The 17,449-nt window shown below is 39.4% G+C and overlaps 2 protein-coding genes across 3 annotated transcripts in view; one reads left to right on the top strand and one right to left on the bottom strand.

Annotated features, from left to right (window-relative positions):
- DENND1B (DENN domain containing 1B) overlaps positions 1 to 17,449 on the bottom strand; it is a 151,586-nt gene that overhangs the window by 133,940 nt on the left and 197 nt on the right. For both annotated transcript variants that reach the window (XM_039726266.1, XM_039726265.1), the window contains exons 2-3: positions 17,326 to 17,449; positions 14,869 to 14,933 (exon numbers count right to left, since the gene is read on the bottom strand). In XM_039726266.1, the coding sequence (XP_039582200.1) occupies positions 14,869 to 14,933; positions 17,326 to 17,342 (82 nt within the window). In that variant the 5' untranslated portion in view covers positions 17,343 to 17,449. The remainder of the gene's footprint in view (positions 1 to 14,868; positions 14,934 to 17,325) is intronic.
- Positions 17,338 to 17,449, top strand: part of LOC120510437 (translation initiation factor IF-2-like) — a 607-nt gene continuing 495 nt past the window's right edge. Inside the window, exon 1 of the mRNA XM_039726267.1 lies at positions 17,338 to 17,445. Within this exon, the coding sequence (XP_039582201.1) occupies positions 17,341 to 17,445 (105 nt within the window). The 5' untranslated portion in view covers positions 17,338 to 17,340. The remainder of the gene's footprint in view (positions 17,446 to 17,449) is intronic.

Raw genomic sequence — 17,449 nt, 5'->3', positions numbered from 1 at the left:
CCCAGCAGCTATGTTTAAGACAAGGTTACTGATTATAATCCTCCAGTAACATTTGTAAATTACTTAAGAGAATTCTGATTACAAACCGTTCATCTTTTTCCCCAAAAAAGTTCTAATAAAGAGTAAGTGAATACATAACTTCTTTGTTTTGCTTTTGGAATGAGAGTTGATAGATTCTCAGTTTTTGGTTGTTTTTTTTTTAAAAAAAAAAACTTTAACATTTGTTTTTTCTTTGCTAAATATATAGGAAGGCTTTGGCACCAAAAAGGAAGTTCAGAACAGATTCATCCATTCATAAATTTCATAGCAGATTCATTCCTTTTTTATAGTTCTTTGAAATATTGATCTGTTTTCAAATCTGCTTCCACAGAAAGCAATACCAATCTGCTATTAACAGAAACAATTATGAGGTGCCCTGAAATGCTAAAAGCTCATTACAAATGTGACAGAATTTTCAGCCTGAACTAAAGCAGACTCCCAGTCCACTTCACTACTCTCTGCATATTGCTTTTATTGAGTAAGAAGAAAGAAATTAAATGAAGTCTCTTATCTTAAGTGTAACACATCTGTGTGGTACCTTGAACTCCAAGAACAGAGTTCAGCAAGATCCTCCCCTCTAAAAACAAAGACATGAGAAGTGATGCAACACAGAAGCAAAGTCCTAATCTGCTCCCTCCCTGAAATCAGTCCTTGGTCACTGGATTTTGTCTGCGTGTCCTCTTGCTGCTCTCTGGGGAGCCCTGCACCCAGTGACAGGCACAGACACCCGCCAGCTCTCTCAGGCAGGACAAGTTTAGAGAAGCAACGCAACACTGGCACTGCCCTACTCCAGGCACAAGAAAAGCTAGCACTTTGGAAAATTATGTAATTTCTCTATAATAAAAATTATATCTTGAATTCCAGCATGTATCTGTCATCTTCTTTGGGACAGTTTTGGGACTGCTCATCCATTCACTTTTACTTCAATTCCACCAACACAGCTTCTGGGCAGCAGTAACAGAGAGCTTTTGCTTTCTCCCTCCTGCCTGTGGAAAGACAGGTTGCAGAACAACCTGACAGCACCACTTCCCACTACCACCAAAGAAGTACTACCAAGAAATGCACTGTGCTCAGTATTAGTCACTTACTTAAAGCTTGAAGCACCTACTTCCTGCAAAATGCTATTCTAAGACCAGTGGTTTTTCGCAGAACTTGCCTAATGGACACTTATTAGCAGCAAAGCTCCTTGATGTGGCCCACAGCAAAGCATCACCCAAGCTTTCAGCACCATGCACCAGGCTTCCCTTCACAGTGACTGGTGCTTGCACTTCTACTAAAGCAGAGGATGTGTTTTACCTTTGTGGAACCATTCCCTGTTTGGCTGAACAAGGCAAAATTCAACAAGGTTTAAAGATTATGTATGGCCCTTAAAATGCTGGGTATTTTCATCCTTGTCCTTTAGCACTGCTAAGTCAAATGAAAACAAATATCACACATGCAAAGGAGGAAGCAAAGACAATAACAGGACACTCACAAGAAGAAGGAAGAAATTATCAGAGCTCTGTAAACATATTCCAGAGCTGAAAGATTTTGTAACCTATTAATAACTACTGAGCTATCTAGCCACAAGTTTGTAAGATATTTCATCTATTGTTTATAAAGTGCTGTTCTTTGTTGACTTAGCACTATTCAAGACCAGACTTGGCTGGTATCCTGTACAATACTGTGTTTTGGACTACCTTATCTTTAGTGTATGTGATCAGTTTTCTAAGCACAGATAGCTCTAGAGGGGAGGACTGCAGTTCATTGTACATAAAGCAGATTTTACCCCCATTCTATCAATGCCCATAACTTCTAACATGGCTACATATGAAAGAGAAATCTTGTTTCACTGCTCACATATTTTATCTGATGACAACTAAAACTTTCACTAAAATGTTTAAGAATTTCAGATTAGAAGAGTCAATTAGCAGATCTCAACAAAACCATTTTCCAATGCTGCTCTGTAGTAAACACTTAAGAAGAACCTAATGAAGCTGAAAACATTGATTTCATATTCATCTCTCTTGGCCATTGGTGTTGAAAGAAGACCTGGAACAAAAACTCTCTCTAACCCTGCATATTTGCAATATTCCAGTACATCTAGTTCATACCCTGTGAAGTCAAATAAAAGCTTCCATAAATGTTGGTGAACCATCTATGAACATGACATGGCAATTAAACTTTAGAATGATTGATATATACTTCAAATTTGGTTTCTTTGGTTTTCAAAACATACTATTTTCTTGTAATGGATCAGTATTGCTCTCTGAAAATAATATTAATTTAAGATAACATACACTATAATTTCTTTTTGGTTTACAAACATGACAGAACTTCTAGCCTTCCTATTAAATATATGAATTTAATATATGCTGCTATGACTTAAAAAGAAAAAAAATTAAATTCTCAAACACTGATCAATAGAAAGACACTTTCTCAGTTTCTGTAACACTTACCTTTCAACATTTATCTCAAATTAAGCAATCTGTATCTGTTTCATGATTTGCATTGTCTTGAATGCACAAGCACAAAGCTGCTATACTAACTGCTATGCTAAGAATATATACTGGTCTACAGACCCAAAGTAACATTAACTAAATATAGGTCTTAAAACAAAACAAAGTAAAGAAAGAAAAGACCAAACTCACTTTGATCTCTCTGCATACAAAGCACTTCCAAATATCACATTGTTTGCAAATATTGTTTATGCTGTTCTGGCACTTTCTGTCCTAGCAAGACTTTTTGTCTTGCTCCCTGGAAGATGAATATTTCAAGATGTGCCGACAATTAAAACATACTAGTCATGCTTAGATTAATAATTTCTAGTGTTAAAATACACAGAAGCAGAAGTCCCCCAGTAGTACATGCCAGTATCGAGTTTCCCTGTTAAGATAAAAGGAGGAGTGTACATGGTGAGACACAAAACAAACAATGCTCTTTTATCAGATCATAAAATCCCATTATGTTCCTAGGACATATGTGAGAAATTCTGATTTGGGTCCATACAGAGCCCAGTTATGTTCTCAGCAGAAATGCAGAACTAAGGGTAATATATTCACTTTACTCAGATTGGCTCTAAATCCATGCTACAGTACAGCTGTAATGAGCACCTCTGCAACTGTCCTAAGCTGAATTAATTCCAGGCCCTTTTACTAAAATCATTAATGATAATATTAACTGCTGAATGCATAGATCATTCTGCAATCCTAGGCCACATCTTACTTATGAAGTGACTGAATACACATTGCAATTTTTATGGTTATACTTCTCTCTCCTTTGGGTTGTTGAATACTTTGAAAGGTGGAGAGCATATGAAGTACAGCCACTGTTCACCAGAAAGCTAGAATTTCTACTGGGTACTCTCCTTTTGCAGAGAACATCTCATAACAAGGTATCCTTATTTTCACACAGATTACCACAAAGAGTATTTTCCAGTTTATGAAGGTCCAGTAGCCATAGAAAGCACCACCAACCAAAACACCAAGATATGAGAAGCCACACAGATGGGTTCTCTTACAGCAAACGTTACCACAAAGTTTTCTGGGAAATGCAGAGAAAAATCACTGTTTCAAAGCTGCGAGATATGCAAACCCACATCAGGAGGGTCAGACAAACCCACAGACTGAACTGAAATAATTTCAGGCTGGAAGCAAAGTATTTTTCTCTTTTTAGAGCTTCAATGCACACTGAGTTCCAGATCTTCCTCATCTATTTAAACTGCATGAAGCAGATCACAGATAAGCAGACCAAGTTCATGTTCCCCACCAATTACAGAGCAAGTGCTTGGGATCTGCCCTTCCTCATGGATTTACTGGCTGCAAGAGCTGTGCTGACCAGAGTCAATTCACTTCCTTTTATTTCCAAAATTCATCCTATTTCACTTCCACTGAAAATTCTGATTGTTTAGTTTATTTTTATTATTGTTTGATCTGGTTTACCCTATCCTTCATCACTTTCCCCAATACCAGGAGCTGAGATGATTTCTGCTTTGTTCACTGCTGAAAACACAATGCAAATTCCCTCCAAGTACTGCAAGATCTGACGAGTATTCTCAACAACAGTCTGTGGTATCTCTCAGTTTCCAGTAACATCACACAAAATTGTTTATTCAAAAATAAGAGAATCACCATCACTAGCTGCCACACAGTTTAAGACAGGCTTTAGTTTATTAATGTTTTTATTGCCAATGAAAAATGTTTTCACCCAGGCACTTAAGGGGTGGTTATCTCAAGTGTTTTTTGGTCAAGCAGTGTCATAGTATTGATTTCTAACATCACAATCAGAATGCAAAAGAATAGATCTTTCAAATAATTCTTTCTATAATACAGAAGCAGTGTCATAGTATTGATTTCTAACATCACAATCAGAATGCAAAAGAATAGATTTTTCTATAATACAGCATATTATATCAAGACCAAAAAAAAAAAGCTTTATAAATTCCTTACTTATTAACTACACTTGCTAGTTCTCTCTCTTTTTTTTCCTGCCTGACACTTGTAAAAGCATTTCTAGACTAGAACTAGTAAGGTGCTAGAGGGCTCCAAACCCAAGTAAAAGCAGATGGAAACACATACTTACATTGCATGCAACAGGCCCATTCCCAGAATCTAAAAGAGGTTTACTCAAACGCAGCAATTAAAAATGCCTGATTGAAACTGAATGCTCAGAACCTCACCTAACTCAGTTTCGGTGTCAGGAAGCTTTACTTGTCCTGGCACAGAACCACTGACACCACAGCCTCCTCTGATGTGACACCAAAAATTCATCAGCTGCTAGGAAACTGAAGTTCTTGTTAAGCTGGTAGTATTCTTAGAGGGAAATGTTACCTAGAGGATGAATACCAGCAAGTCTCTCCTGGACACAAAATTCATCAGAATTTCCTCTACTGTGTCACACTGCTGTTAACTATTTTCAGTTCTATGAACTACTGCATGATATCAATTTAGTACAATTGTGGTCTTTAGCCAGAATTTTGTTTACACAAAATGAAAATTTAATCTGTCTCCAAATCTATAATGCATCAAAGTGCCCACAGGTGACAGGGATCTAACTTTGAGTATCTGGGTTTTTTTCTTAGGAGCTAAATTTTGTTGTGAATAACAAAACTGGGAAAAATCACCAGTTGTCAAATCCATTTCTTTAAAAACAGGACAAGAGTTCAACAAAACCCAAACAGATTCCAACACAAAGCCAACAGGAAGATAGTAGGACAGAGTAAGGGCATACCTAGCTGTGTTGAGCTTCCTGAACTGGCAATACATTTACTTTAACAAACCTGAAATACTTGAAATCAACACTAAGAGATGACTCAACAGTCAATGCTACACTGAATGGCATGAAAATCCCATCAGTCCCTCCCTGTGTGACCTGCATAATGAGTGCCCACGGAGCCAGCCTGCCAGGTGCCACCAGAAGCAGGAGGGATGCTTCCCTCACATGCTTTTAGCAGTGCCAGCTATTTCAAGTGAAACACAGACAGCAAACACAACTTAGGAGCCAAACGACCTCCAGAAAATGGAGGAGGGATGCTTCCCTCACATGCTTTTAGCGGTGCCAGCTATTTCAAGTGAAACACAGACAGCAAACACAGCTGAGGAGCCAAACGACCTCCAGAAGATGGGAAGAGGATGCATAAAGGATCAGCTCCTGCCAGCAAGACTACATTAACATTACAGGAACTGTTTCCCTCTTGACACTCTAAAGGCACAGTGGTTTCACTCCATTATTTCAAGCTCACTACAGACTTCAAGATTTCTACCTAAGTTTGCAATCACCACACAACCCTTGTCCTTTACCTTTATGCTGCTACTTTTTCTTATTTTGCATTTAAACAGAACACAAACACATTCAATGTAGCACAAACCACTCTTACTTTTTGGTTTTTGCACTACATCTTAACCTGAGGATATAAAAAGTATCACTGTTCCAAAACTCAATTTCATTCCTGAAAACAACTGCCATAAAATGTTAACCTTTTCTTTGTAACTTCTGAAGGAAATAATGCCATGCCTATAATAATTATCAGCATGGCATTATTTCCTTCAGAAATCAACTTCTGCCTTCTCTGTGTGAAGTGCAACTATCTCAATGCAGTTAAATACAATATTTAGCATCCAGTATTTAACTACTAAGCAGATTTTTGTGTTTAGCTAGCCCTTTGACACATCGAAAGAACTGCCTCCTCCCAAAAGCAAACATTTCACCCCATCCACACAATGACAACACAATATTTATATGTGCTTTAGTACAGGTTCAAGTGGTGCAACAATTAAAACCCTTGCTATTGAACAGCATCTAAGGTCAGATGGACAGGAAGTATTTGTGTCATTCGATGGTTCTGAGTTTAAGGAACAATGCAGTGTTAACCCACTTACAGAAAAATACCTTGGTTATGATGATTATGCCTCTATGATGATCAAACTCGCCATTAACTAAGAAAGTTTTAAAACTATGCCCCAGAGAAACCCTAACCAATAGGCTCTTTTCAGACACAAGTTTTTAATTTTAGCTAGGTTTCAATCTACATCTGAATACCCATTCAAATGCATAAAGAAACCAGATTCAGGAAACATAATCTAAGGGCGTTGTTCGAACCTTGTTTCTAATTAAGGATTTAACACTTGGACAAAACCTTCCAAACAGGGATTGAGAATTTTGCAAAGGAACACAGTATGACTGTAAACTGCTGCCTTGGCTTTCCCAGTGCAGGAAGCGCAGATACCACACCCAAAATCTTGTTCAGGCTTTTTTTCTTAACTTCTGCTTTTTCTCTTCTTTTTTTCCAAATAAAGTTCAGTACTAAGTTATTAAATTTTCTCCTAAACCAGATTCACAAAATATAAAAAGTCTTTGTTCACCCAAATTAATCAGTTCTAAGCATAAAGCTACAATTCTCCAAAACGTTAAAGGCAAATTTCAGCATTTTATTACTTTATCTGTCAGTCACACAGACTCCTCCATCCTAAGTATTTGCCTGTAAATATCATGTTTTTTACCAGGATCTTGGAGTTATCACACATCATGCCATGAAAAACATAGATTCTTAATATATTAGTTGCAAAGCAATGCTAGGCTCAAATCCCTCTTACTACATTACCTTAAGGAATAAAAATAGCACTTTACTTGGCTTCAGGGGGTTATAAGCCCTTTTTAAACACTTATGCAACTCCTCCCTTTGCAGCCCTGATCATGCTTTATTTTATTTATATACAGCAGTATCTATTACAACAGTTAGATGATGAGCATGTCCATCTACATGTATCTGCCATTCTCCAGATAATATCTCAGTGGCAAAGGAAAAAGAATCAAAAACCTATTTTTGTTAACCAGACAGGAAACCAGACTCTACACTTCAGCCTCTTCAAATTAGTGGTAGACAGAGAAGTGTCTTACAGCTTTGCAAAAAAAGCATTTTAAACCTTGCAAGTTTAACCAGTTTTCAAAGTTTTTTCAGCAGGTTTTAAATCCTCCATACATTAAAAAAAGTCATAACACCATATACAAAGAGAGCAAGCAGCATAAAATATCCCATTGAATAAAGATAAATCTCTGTGTATGATGGGCTGGCTGCTCAGTGTGTGGGAGGGCTGAAGCATGCTGACATTAGCTTAGGAAAATATGCAAACTCTTAACACTTCTGAATGCAAGCAATTTAAAAGCCCACAAACTATCCCCCAGGCAGCCATCTCAAATAGTGAAGTACTAAAACGAAACTAAAATTAAATTTGAAAAAAGCACAAGAACATCAACTTTAATACTGATTGACTACATTATACACATTGCTGTTTTCAACTTCTATTTAGTTATACTAATACTAGTTTGTTCATTCTACTCAATTTTATACAAAGTCCTTTTTATACCAGCTTAGTATTTGTATTCCTTAACTCATCAAGTTTTCCCTTTTAATTTCACTGCCCAAAGCCCGATCACACTGCTGAAAGTGGCATATGGCATTACATGAAAAACTGACACAGCCGGGCAAGTGCCTGCAGGGGAATAATTCATCTCTACCAGCACTGATAGCACAGTGCCTGCCCCCACATTACTGCAGCTGGAATCTCTGCAGCAGAGCAGAGCCTGCCACTCCTCCCAGGACTGTCCTCTGGCTGCTGGGCAGCAGGGTCAGCCCTCCCCACTGAGGTCTCTTCACCCTGGTAAAGAATGCAGGAGAGATAGGAGAAAGGGCTTCCTTGACCTATTTCTTCAGCAGCTCTCACCCCTTCTCCTCCTACACACACATATCTGCACCCACCTCCAAATTACACATACATCCAAGAATCTCTGGAGGTTGGCGGAAAAAAAAGATCTGTAGGAAATAAGACACTAAAAAGTAGCAACATTTTCCTCCACATTTTCGCATCTGTGGAGAAGCTGAAAGCTGTAGAGACTACACTGCATTTCTCAGTCTCTGGATAAAAGGAGGAAAAGGTAAAAAGCATCAAAATGCCAATCTTTATCTTAGATGCAAAATCATTCTTGTCTTAATTGGTTTTGTTGTTCATAATTTTCCAACACCCACTCTGCGCTAGTGACAGTCCAAACACACAGAAGACATTGTTCATACCCTCAGGGGCTTTCCAATTAAATGCCAGAAATTTGAACACAATGAAATTACTCATTTAGCTACAAGTGGAGGGTTTAAAGATTATGATTTATGAAGGATTTGCAGCTCTGCTTGGTGTTCATACGCTAAAGAACTTCAGCCAAACTCTGGCTTATATTCCTTGGTTTTGTCTAAAGGACACAAGTGATGCTCTACCTGCTTTTCATACACTACCTGCTTTTGCCTTCAAAGCATTTACACAACCCTCAACAAAAGACAGTGATATTTTTTTCTCCTCATCAATCAATCCTACAGAGAAACCAGGCTAGATTAAATGTCCTTTTTAGCTTTGAAATTTCAACAGAAAAGCAAGAAACCACTACAGGGAAGTAGCACTAACCTAAATAACATGAGTTAATGAGCTGGGGCAGGGGAGCAGATGTTAAGCTCAATGAAACTTCTGAAGAATATAAAAACAAAGTTTTACTTTTTCTAATACACAAAAACTGCATCTAAGCTAAGACCATAAGCAGATACCCAATGCTGTCAAATGACATTTTACCAATTGAAAAATTCTAATACATTAATACAGTATTTGAGACTAAAATATACACATAAATGAGATACTTTAAGAAAGCTTATCTAGTTCATAGCAACATATAGTTGCTCTCCACAGTCACATGAAGAACAGAGCATGCTTTAAAAAAGTAAAGAAACCTAATTTTCTGTGGGCCAGTACTTATTTAGTACCCTTCCAGCTAAAACCAACAGGGAAAAGGTTAGCGGTATATCAACACTGCATCATAAGTTTTTATTGCTCTTTAAAAAAATCCTGCAGACTTCTTCACATGTTACTCTGATAGAATTATCTTTTTCATCAAGTTCAAGAGCTACTGCACAAAAAAAATGTAGAGCAGAGGAAAGAAGTTATCTTGATCAGCATGTTACACCCAGTGGCTCAAAGTATGTGGTTAACAAACAACTCTCTAGAGTGAAGAAAAAACAGAAGAAGAAAAAGTGGTGCTTGCTCTGTCCACAATCCTACGGCAGCTTTGGAAGACTCTAAATCAAAACTTTACCAAAGCAAGACAGGTTACCCTTGTACAAAACTACCAAGTGCACTCCACTTGGTTTTGGAACTGGGACCTTTCTGGATTTACATACTTTGTTAGTACCTTAACAGAGAGCAATCAAACCTCATACAAAGAATTTTGCATTTCTAAACCAATTCCTGGACTTAATGCATACACTTTTTAACTTCATCGACACACAAACTGGATTTGTGGCTTTTTCTTGAAAATTTAATGAATATAAGGTCCTTTAAAGAAAAATAATTTCGAGATCACACATCAGTAAGATTTATTATCATTCTGGCAGAAGCAAAATTAACTACAGGAGCCATTCATGCAATTCAACACAACCTATTTAACACCTTCTCTGGAAATCACATTATCTAGCCCTAGAGCTATTTAAGACTTCCTAGCATTTAAAAAAGAAATAGAGACAAAGCAACCAAAGAGAAACCAAATTTCAACAATTATTCTTAGATTGGACAGAAAATGAACTGGTACTTTGAAAGGGTTTTCAAGTAAAACTTTAACAGTCAGGACTGCTTTAGACCCGAACCACAATTCAGTGGCTGACTTTTCTGGATTTACCTGAAGCCTCCGAGGAGCCTTCCTGTTGTTTTTTTTTAATGTGCTATAATCAAAGAAAAAAAAAAGGTGTAGCAAACAGCACTGTCTTAACCACACTAAAACCAATCTGAGTCATCTTCTCGGGAAACTGTGGACAGAAAAGCTGAAGACTTTATGTTCACAGAAGCTGTTGCACATTGCTTTTCTACTGCTGTATCTGCACTGCCTTTTGCATCTGCAACCCAGTTTTAACAGAACCAATGCACAGGATATAAAATGCACAGACAGAGTTAAATTGCAAGCTTCATCTCTGCCCATTTAACTCAAACCCACAGTTCAGGTGGGTTATATACAACCTGTGTATATACAGGTGTGTATATACAACCTGTACATGCTTGTGTACTCAGAGATACACAGATAAATATACATTCCTCACAGAGATTACAATGGCACTATTAATTTGGCCACATCCTGTGGAAAAGTTCAAAAACATCAACCTTCCCGAAATTCAATTTATTTCATGATAGGAAGATCTGGATGGCAAAAAAAAAAAAAAAAAGCTGCAGACAGGTTTGTTCAGACAATTCCTAGGCTCCAACTCATCTTCCAGTGCCAGCTGCAGTGTAATTTTCAAGGGACAAAAGACTGCCAGGAGAAGAGTAAAGTTGCTGTAGGTGCAGCTATTGAGCAACAGCCTTATGTAAGACTGTGCACTTAGGACAACTGAGCCACTGCTTTACTCCTGATACCCAGTAAGGGTGACTCAGTCCAAAGTGCAAAAAACTTTTCACCCTAAAGCTAAAGAGAAATTCTTGTCCTTAAAATAACACAGCAGTTTTGATAATATCTGTTATCAAGCTGCCCTGTGTCTGTAAGTGAAAATTTAATACAGAAGGCCCGTTGCTGATATTAAATTGAGCACACATTTTTGATATTTCTTGTTCACTGTTCATTAAGGAATAACACAGAAGAGAATTACAAAAATATGCAACTGCCTGGAAGGCAGCATAAAACTTTTTTCTGTAAGGTGCTACTCACATTGCAAGCCAAGTTCACAATTAACAAATACCAGGCTGTTAGAATAGCTTAGCACTTCTGTCCCAGTCACTTAGCAAACTCTGCGGAACAGAAGCTAATTCATCTCAAAAGTCTTGCGAGAAATGGGTTATGAATTTTCCTAAGTAAAAGCTGTCACATCAGCTAGTTACTAATTGATGTTTACTACCCTCAGCACTGCAAAAGACTCAAAGTTATGATGTGGGCTACAATCTCATGTTGGTCTTAAGGGTTTTGTCTTCTCTTTGGAGATCTACTCTGAAAATACAGTAAGCATATATCCTAAACTGCTGAGGGAATTATGAGAATATTGAGGTAGAGAGTATCCTTTTTTTCCCTTCTCCTCTCTGAGCAAAGGGCTGAAAGATCACTATTCTAGCAATGCTACTGTGCATTCCTGTACCTTTAAACAGAGTAACAAATATTCAAGTATGTAAGCTACTGTTAAATCACAAAAAATCCAGAAACCATGTATCCAGTGGGAAACAAAATTTTGATCCACCTATAAATAAATACATGCTAGCACAACTGAGCCTGTAACCAATTCAAGAGCTACCTACCAAACATGAAGTGATAAATTCATACTAACTTACATGAAATCTGTTTGGTTTCTACTTAATGTAAACATCTATGTTGAAAATATTCGTGTGATAATTGAAGAACAAATTTCTTAATACACAGAAGAAACTATATGTTGCTGCATTTCATGTGTGTATGATCCTCTACAGTTGGAAGAGTCCTAGGACAATATAATGTCTGAAAAACTGACATTCCTGGAGAGCTGTTATTAAAAACTACTTTTCCAAAGGTGTTAATTTTAACAGCAAAATTCTTAATCACATCAGATTGTTGCAGACATTTAGCATCCTCATAAAACCATCTTAGTAAGAGCTCCACACGCAGTAAGGCCACCTCCATTTTGATTTGTCAGAACAGTTATACATTGGCACAGGGAAATTAAAATACAGGAGAACACAGACTACAGCAAAGCTTGAAAAGAAAAAGCTTAGAGATACACGGGTCACATTGAGGTCTTCCTCGCTCCTAAGTCGGCTTCTCCTGCTGCTCACTCATGCAGGGAGATCATAATTTTGTGGCTGTGATATTTCCACGGCAACACTGGTGACAGTGATGTCACAAATTCAGTCCTGACATAGCTTCAGGATCAAGTACAAGGAGCAGATGGGATGCGAGAGAGAAAGCCCTATTTAAACACAAATCTCTTTCATAAGAAAGAAAGAGGCATGAGCAAAGAACCAGGTGAATGGATCATGTTTTCAAGTATGATATATTCAAAAGATTATCCTAGCATGAAAATCTATTTAAAGGCAAGACCTACAATACAGGGTAACTGTCAAATTTGTTAGGCCTTATAATAAACCAACCTTGAAAGCTCCCTGTTTTGCATGACAAGCCCTGTGCTCCATTTCTAAAGTGGCAGTGAAGACAATACACTTTTGTCCCTTGTGAATTTCCTTCAGATAACTTTAACATTCAGATATATTAATTTGATACATCACTGTGCTCATAATACCATATGTAAATATGATGTCAAGCCCTCATTGGAGTGAGTTTGTTATCTGAATTAGATATGATATGAAAGACATTAAAACAAATCCCAGATGGGTCACCCAGTACAACAGGATGGTAACTGGAATATTCAGCCAGCACTGTTAGGTTGGCAAAAGGGGACTGTACTTTGGTCCTGATCTGGGGATGCATGTAAGAATTAACACAAGCTCCAGACCAGCTAAAGACCCCTAAACCCCTCACCAGTTACACACTGAAAACTCCAAAAAATTACTGGTATCAAACCTCCTTCCTATCCTTGGCTACTCCATGAACCAAGAGCAACTGAGCCCACAGAGCGTAGAAGCCATTGTGACAAAAAGGGGAATAGCAGAGAATGCAACCACAAGAGTCACAAACACAGTCCCCACATTAACTCGTGGCACAGCGCAAGGACACACTGAGATTTCTTAAAGATGCTTCTCCAAAACTACCAAGCAAGAGAGACAAAAGGGAAGTGCCTATGACCAAAATTCAGGTGTAGGCAATCATTCACAGAGCTGCACACAATGAGAAGTAGTTTCTTATGGCAGCAGCAGCAGAAAGATGCACAAGAAAAATGAGAAATCAAACAGAAGATAAAAAGAATTAAAAGGATATAGATTAATGTTCTGATCACAGAAGGAAAAAGCCCACACTTTTCAAGATTTCAAGATGAAGACCTGGAAGGATTACCAACAGTCTAGCTCTCAAGGGGGAAAGGAAGAAAGGGAATAAAATCTGCAGCGTGAAGCTGGGCCTAAGCCACAACATGACCAGGCCCCCAGGAAGGGATTTTGGGTGGGTGCAGAGACTAAAAGTACAATGCAAGGAGGAGCAAATCCAAAGTGTCAAGTAGCAAACCAGCGTTCCCAGACATCATCTATGAAATCACTAAGGCAAAAACTGCAAAAGGAAAAGTAGGCAGAGTGCCATGTGACCCAAGCCACAACATTGATCATAGTTAGGAAAGTCCACCTGATTTGCCAAACTATGAAAATACCAACAGCAAATCAAAAAAGCAGGTGATAAACTGGAGGATGCTGGCTGGTAACAAAAATAATTAAAAGACTTCAAGACCTATGTTTGTTTAGCTTCAACAAAAATGTGGGTTTTTTTCCAAACACACTAGGCACATTCCTATGACTCACACTAACAGAAACACTGTCTGAAATATTTAAAAAAAAAAGGAATAGTTTGGGGCTATAAACTTCTACAGGCCTCTTACTCGTTAAAGTAGTAAACTCTGGAAACAGTATCCATTAGCACAGTAGGATAAGAAATATAGTCTATTTTAAGATGTAGTTTATTGTTTTTATAGTTGTGATTAAGACACAGCTGTCACAGACTAACATGACTACAATACAACCCCGACAAGACTCCTCCTCTCCCTTTGCTTTTGTAAGGCCAACAACCTCGGATGAGAACATGAACAGAGTTCCCCCAGTGGACTTTCAAGAGGTCACTTTCATTTCAGTACTGGAAAGCCCATCTTCTTTTTACCCAAGAGGGAAAAAAAAGCCTCTCTCAGACAACTCTTGCACTACTACATCTCTTTTAGCTCGTGTTTATAGAGATGTGAAAGTGACGGCTGATACAAGCTCAAGGCAGCTCTCATTGCTGTTTGTCTGGTGCAGCAAACCAAGGCAGCTGCCAAACATGAGCTACAAAGAAAGGCTCTTCCTATTGTTTTTCAGAAAATAACTTACTTTCTCTCTATCACACTGATCAAAATTAACATTCCCCTGATGGACAGAAGTCAACTGTTCTTCTAAAATGAAATCTTACACAAAATCAACATTTTAAGAGTAGAAAATACATTTCAAGTCAAGTTTTGCAAATGTATCATGGAGAACGAAAATATTTTTACAACAGCTAAAATGAAAACATAACAAAACCCAACAACAACTACAAAGTAATAGATTTTTAAAAGCAATAGGCACATTCTAACACAATCTCAATCCAAAAGCAATTCAAAGTATGAAATAACAGTAGATTGGGATACCAAGTATTTTTTTCCAGCTCTCATTTCTCTATATAAATATAATAGGTACAGTGTATTACCTTCATTTTCTGAAGCTTGGCATTTTACTTTCAGTACCAAATCAAAGGTACGTTCCGGATTTTCCCTAGAAGAAACAATCACAACCAATTATCATATACATATTTCTTATTTCTACTGGTATATCCTTTCTATTATTTTTTTAGAATAACAAATAGAATTAAAGTATCATTAAAACAAAATTATTACTCAGATTAGTTCTAAGGAAGAACCAAAAAGTCACATTTCCCTATACAGCCTTGAGAAAGGAATAAGTAAGATAAACAAGCTAAACTGTGTAATTTATTTACATTATATTGTGACTGCCTTATATATCAAATAACTTTTAAGTCACTCTACCCTACCTCATCTGAGAGCTGAGAAAAAAGAGCTACTAAGCTCCTTATCAATCAATCAATCTGCAACATTAATGGAGTCGCAGGCAGCCTTTTCTAGAGCTATGCCTTTTTTCTACTAAGTAAGAATAGCCCATCATTAGACTCCCATTTTAATTCCCTGTGTTTAGCGCTGTCCTTTAAATGCACCTGATTACCACCTCAAGGCCGAGAATCGTTTGGCTTCCTCTTCCACCAGCTATTGATCGCCAGCTGGGCCTCTAAAGGCTGAAGCTCAGGCGTGATTCACTGCCAGAGCCAACACCAGTGCACCGAGCGGCGATGGCCACGGGCCCGAGGCAGCCGGGAACGCGGAGCCTCCCTATCTGCAGCAGCCATCGAGGGCAGCTGCGTGCGACGGCCGGCGCCTCTTCCACCTGATGATAATAACAAACTGCATGTGCCAACAGCAATTAACACTCAGCCGAATCCCAAACTACATATTCATTGAAACGGGCCTAAATGCCATTGCCATGCCATCCACCCCTCTCTGCCTACCAAGCATACTGCTATTTATATTAAAAACAAGCGGTATAACCGCACCCATATCAATTATCTATTTAACCACATAAAAGGCTCACACTGGAACTCCTGTCTTGTGTAACACTCCCACTGAAATCAGCTGGAGACTTGGGCATAAGAAAAAAAAAAAAAACCAAGAGTGGTTCCAGGTTTCTAGAATGCTTCACATAAAGCATATAGCAAATTAAAACATTGTTGTTTCTTTAAATAAAGTATTGAATGAAATCCAAAGGCTGAGCCAGCTGTCACAAATTAATTGATTCAGTGCATGCTTTCACTGACCTCAGCACCATCATCAGCTGAGATACACAATTATAGTCTAATTCAGATTATGAAGACATAACCTGCCCACATCACACTCTCTCCTTGCATTTTAAAGCATTTTGTTGGGGAAATCATTTATCTACTGATCCTGCGTGTAGGAGATGAAATTCTGGTCTGAGTTACAACAGCATAAATCCAGGACATTGGAGATTTACTCTGGTGTTAAACTGTCCATTGTTCCTCTGGCTGCTGAGCAGGTTCAGAATGAAACTGATAGGGCTGTGCTTGGTTGAGTCACCTAGAAAACCGAACCACAAAAATCCTTCACTTAAAAGAAATGACATCTCCCCACGACATTGCTCTAGCTTAGGCCTTTGGTTTATCCTCTCAGGTTGCGGTTGCTTAATGTCAAGCAGTTTGAGTTACAATCACCAAATGAGTCCTTCTAGCTCAACTCCTGGATGAGTTACACTCAAAAAAGGTCTCTGAAGTAATACTGCCTTCTGTCTTTCACTGTAGTACTCTAAAACTGCTTTTGCAGGAAAATGCTTCTAAGTTTACTCTTCACATCCCACTACGCTCAGAAGTGTCAAAAATGTGTCAAACTAATCTGAGAATTGTGAGCCTGTCTCTCGTCTCTGGTTTCCCTGCCAGCTCCGCGGTGCCAGCCTGCTCAGTGCATATAGACACGGAGCTGTTTGTCAATTGCCGAAACCCGTGTGTAACATCTCGTCACTTTCAATGTCACCAGAGCAGGCGGCGGCCGGAGGGCAGCCTGGACGGCAGTGCTCCCAAACACCCCAAGATCCTCTTCTGCACCTGCCACGCCGTAATGACAGAAGGGTGGTCTGCGACCACCATGGCCATAAGCTCCAACACAAGGAGTTTCACCTGCACGTGAGGCAGAACTTTACACTGAGGGCAGAATAGCAGCAAACAGGCTGCCCAAGGACGGTCATTGAGTCTTCCCCTGGAGACGCTCCAAACCCACCTGGAAGCGTTCCTGTGTCACCTGCTCTACATGACCCTGCCTTGGCAAGGTGACAGGACGGGATCATCTGCAGAGCTCCCTCCCAACCCTGACAATCTGTGATCTCCTACAGGGATGCCTGTAACAGCCTCGGCCCACTGCGGGCAGCTCCGCTGGGCCCGGCGGCCTCGGCACCGCGCTGCCAGCCCCGCACAGGCCCCGTTCACCGGGCACAGCCCGAGCGAGCTGCAGCCGCCCGGCTCGGCCCGGCCCGGCCCGGCCCGGCGCGTCTCACAGCCCCGCCGCGGCCCCGCTCACACAGCACTCACTTGAACCTGCTGTCCATGGTCACATCGCGGGCCCCGGCGGCGGCCCCGGCGCCCCCAGGGACAAGCGCCCCGCCCGGCAGGGACGAAGGGGCAGCGCCGGCCGCGGAGCGCTGGGCGGCGGGGG

Source organism: Passer montanus, unplaced genomic scaffold (genome assembly GCF_014805655.1).
Source record: "Passer montanus isolate IOZ18808 unplaced genomic scaffold, ASM1480565v1 scaffold58, whole genome shotgun sequence".
NCBI classification, from domain to species: domain Eukaryota; kingdom Metazoa; phylum Chordata; class Aves; order Passeriformes; family Passeridae; genus Passer; species Passer montanus.
Note: the sequence above shows the minus strand (reverse complement) of the source record. Positions and strands in the feature narration are given on the sequence as shown.